A 2,117-nucleotide genomic window follows, 5' to 3' on the forward strand; every position below is an offset into this window, starting at 1 on the left:
TCTTGTCCATTGGATGTAGCTGTTTCGTGGCCTTCCTCTAAGTACCTGATCACACATAGTGTTTCCGCTTGAGGTAGTAGCCATGTCTCATGTGTAGAAAGTGGTAGTTCGGAGAGGAGCGAGTTCACCTTATTTTCGATAGCCTTTGCTCGAGCTCTTGTCATTGGTCCAAATGATGTCGTGAAAGATGTAGATACGTCCATGAGGATGATCGTGGGATGCTCCGCATCAGATACAACCACCGTTTTTTGCCGTTTACAACCACCCTTCTAGTCATTCAACTATATATTGACTCTGAAAAGTGAATGTGCTAGTAGACAATTCTTCGTATTTTTTTCTCATACTTCCTTCGTCCCATAATATGAATATGAGAGGTTATTACAGCCGATAAGCAGTGGAAAAACGGTTGTACATGTTTCACGAGGTACAAATATCCAGTCGCTGATTAAATAGAAGAAGAAGCAAAAAAAATGCATGGTAAGAATAAACAATCTATCAACTTGTGTATCTCTATCGATACAGTGGTATATACTGAAAAAACCGCTCTCCGGCCCACGGGTATGTACGAAGAGCAAAAACGGTTGTCCATCCATGCAAAAAAAAAAAAAAAACGTTCGCCCATATGCCCTAAAAAAAATCATCGGCAAAAAAGAATAAAGAATGTGTATTGATGTTTGTGGTCAAAAAAAAAAGAATGTGTATTGATGTTTTCTTTCTCTGCACTGAGGGATGAGATCGCCCGTACGGTAGATTCTACCGTAGCACGGCGGAGGCGAGGAAGCTGAGCACGGCGACGGCGCCGACGGCGGAGCAGCACAAGTCGACGAGCACCTCCCGCCTTGCCTTGGACTCCTTTCGCCCCCTCTTGCTCCTCACGAACTCCTCGTACCTCCTCTTGGCCTCCTCTCTTTCCTTCTCGCCTCCTTTCCTCGGCCCTTCCATTGCGGCTGCAAGAAACCGCAGGCAGCCTTCGCCGCTGACCGCCGCGTTTTCGGCGTCCTCGACGGTGAGGCTGACCTCCCTAAGGTATCCGGCCTCCTCCGAGCAGGTGACTGTGGTCTCGAACTTGCTCCCGCCGAGCACCGCCGCGAACCGCACCAACGTCTCGCCGGTGTACCAGTGTCTATCCACGGCCACCGCCCGCCGGCTCGACACGTTCACCGCCCGGCCGCTTCGGGGGTCAACGACGATCCAGCTGAGCTCCAAATCCGACGGAGAGAGCGAGGCCGCCGGCACCGGGTCCTTGCACTCGACGGCGTCCACGCGAAACGGCGAGGTCAGGAACCACGAGGACGACGTGGACGTCTCGACGACCCGAGAAAAGAGGGGCGCTCCCTTGTGGTACATGTCCACGGCGGAGATGAGCTCGCCGGGCAGACATTGATCAGCCGCGGTGACGGGAGCAACATCCGTGGAACTGGACGGGAAGGGGAAGGCGTCGGCGAAGAGGCGCTGCGGAGAGACGGCCGCGGAGTCGAGGATGTTGCTCTGCTGGGTCTGCAGCAGCGATGGCCACCGTGCGACGCAGAGCGCGCGCCACGTCTCGGGCTCCGCGGCGAGGGCGCGGAGGCCTGCCGTGGCGCAGCTCGCGGCGGCCAGGGACCGGCCGTCGAGGCGGCGCAGCGCGCAGGCCAGCACGTCGGCGGGCAGGTCCTCCACGGTGGTCGTCGGCATTTTCCCGGCCTCCCCGTCGGCCGACTCTGCTCCCACGTACCACAAGCCGGAGTAGCTAGCGTCACCACAAGCGCGGCCGGAGGTCCAACAATCTCCTCCCCGAACTCCAGACGCCGAGTGGGAATGCGATGGCTAGCAATGCGACCAAGAGTTGTTTGTTTATAGGCGTGCCGCGTGCACAACGCGCTGATGCCTTGTCGTGTCTTCCCTGTTTGGCCATGGCGAAAGTGACGCCGTGACAGCCCGACGGGCCGGGCCGGGCGCGTTCGGCCAACGGGAGAGACGTGCCTTGCGCGCCGGCGGGATCGCGCGGACGGCCGGTGTCGCGGGGCCGCGGACGTGCGTGCGGCGTGCCGGGAAGTGGGGGTTCTGAACAGACAGAGAGTTTTGTCGGTGCCAGCCTCTGCAGGTTAGCCCGTAGCGGCAGGCGCCGGCGACGGACG

The 2,117-nt window shown here is 58.1% G+C and overlaps 1 protein-coding gene across 1 annotated transcript; it reads right to left on the reverse strand.

Annotated features, from left to right (window-relative positions):
* Nucleotides 1-343: 343 nt before the first annotated feature.
* On the reverse strand, nt 344-1,862 carry LOC119281809 (probable F-box protein At2g36090). Its single transcript, XM_037562236.1, has one exon. The coding sequence runs from the start codon at nt 1,672-1,674 to the stop codon at nt 754-756; it is 921 nt and encodes a 306-aa protein (XP_037418133.1). The 5' UTR covers nt 1,675-1,862; the 3' UTR covers nt 344-753.
* Between the last annotated feature and the right edge of the window lie 255 nt (nt 1,863-2,117).

This window comes from Triticum dicoccoides, chromosome 3B, assembly GCF_002162155.2.
Source record: "Triticum dicoccoides isolate Atlit2015 ecotype Zavitan chromosome 3B, WEW_v2.0, whole genome shotgun sequence".
NCBI classification, from domain to species: domain Eukaryota; kingdom Viridiplantae; phylum Streptophyta; class Magnoliopsida; order Poales; family Poaceae; genus Triticum; species Triticum dicoccoides.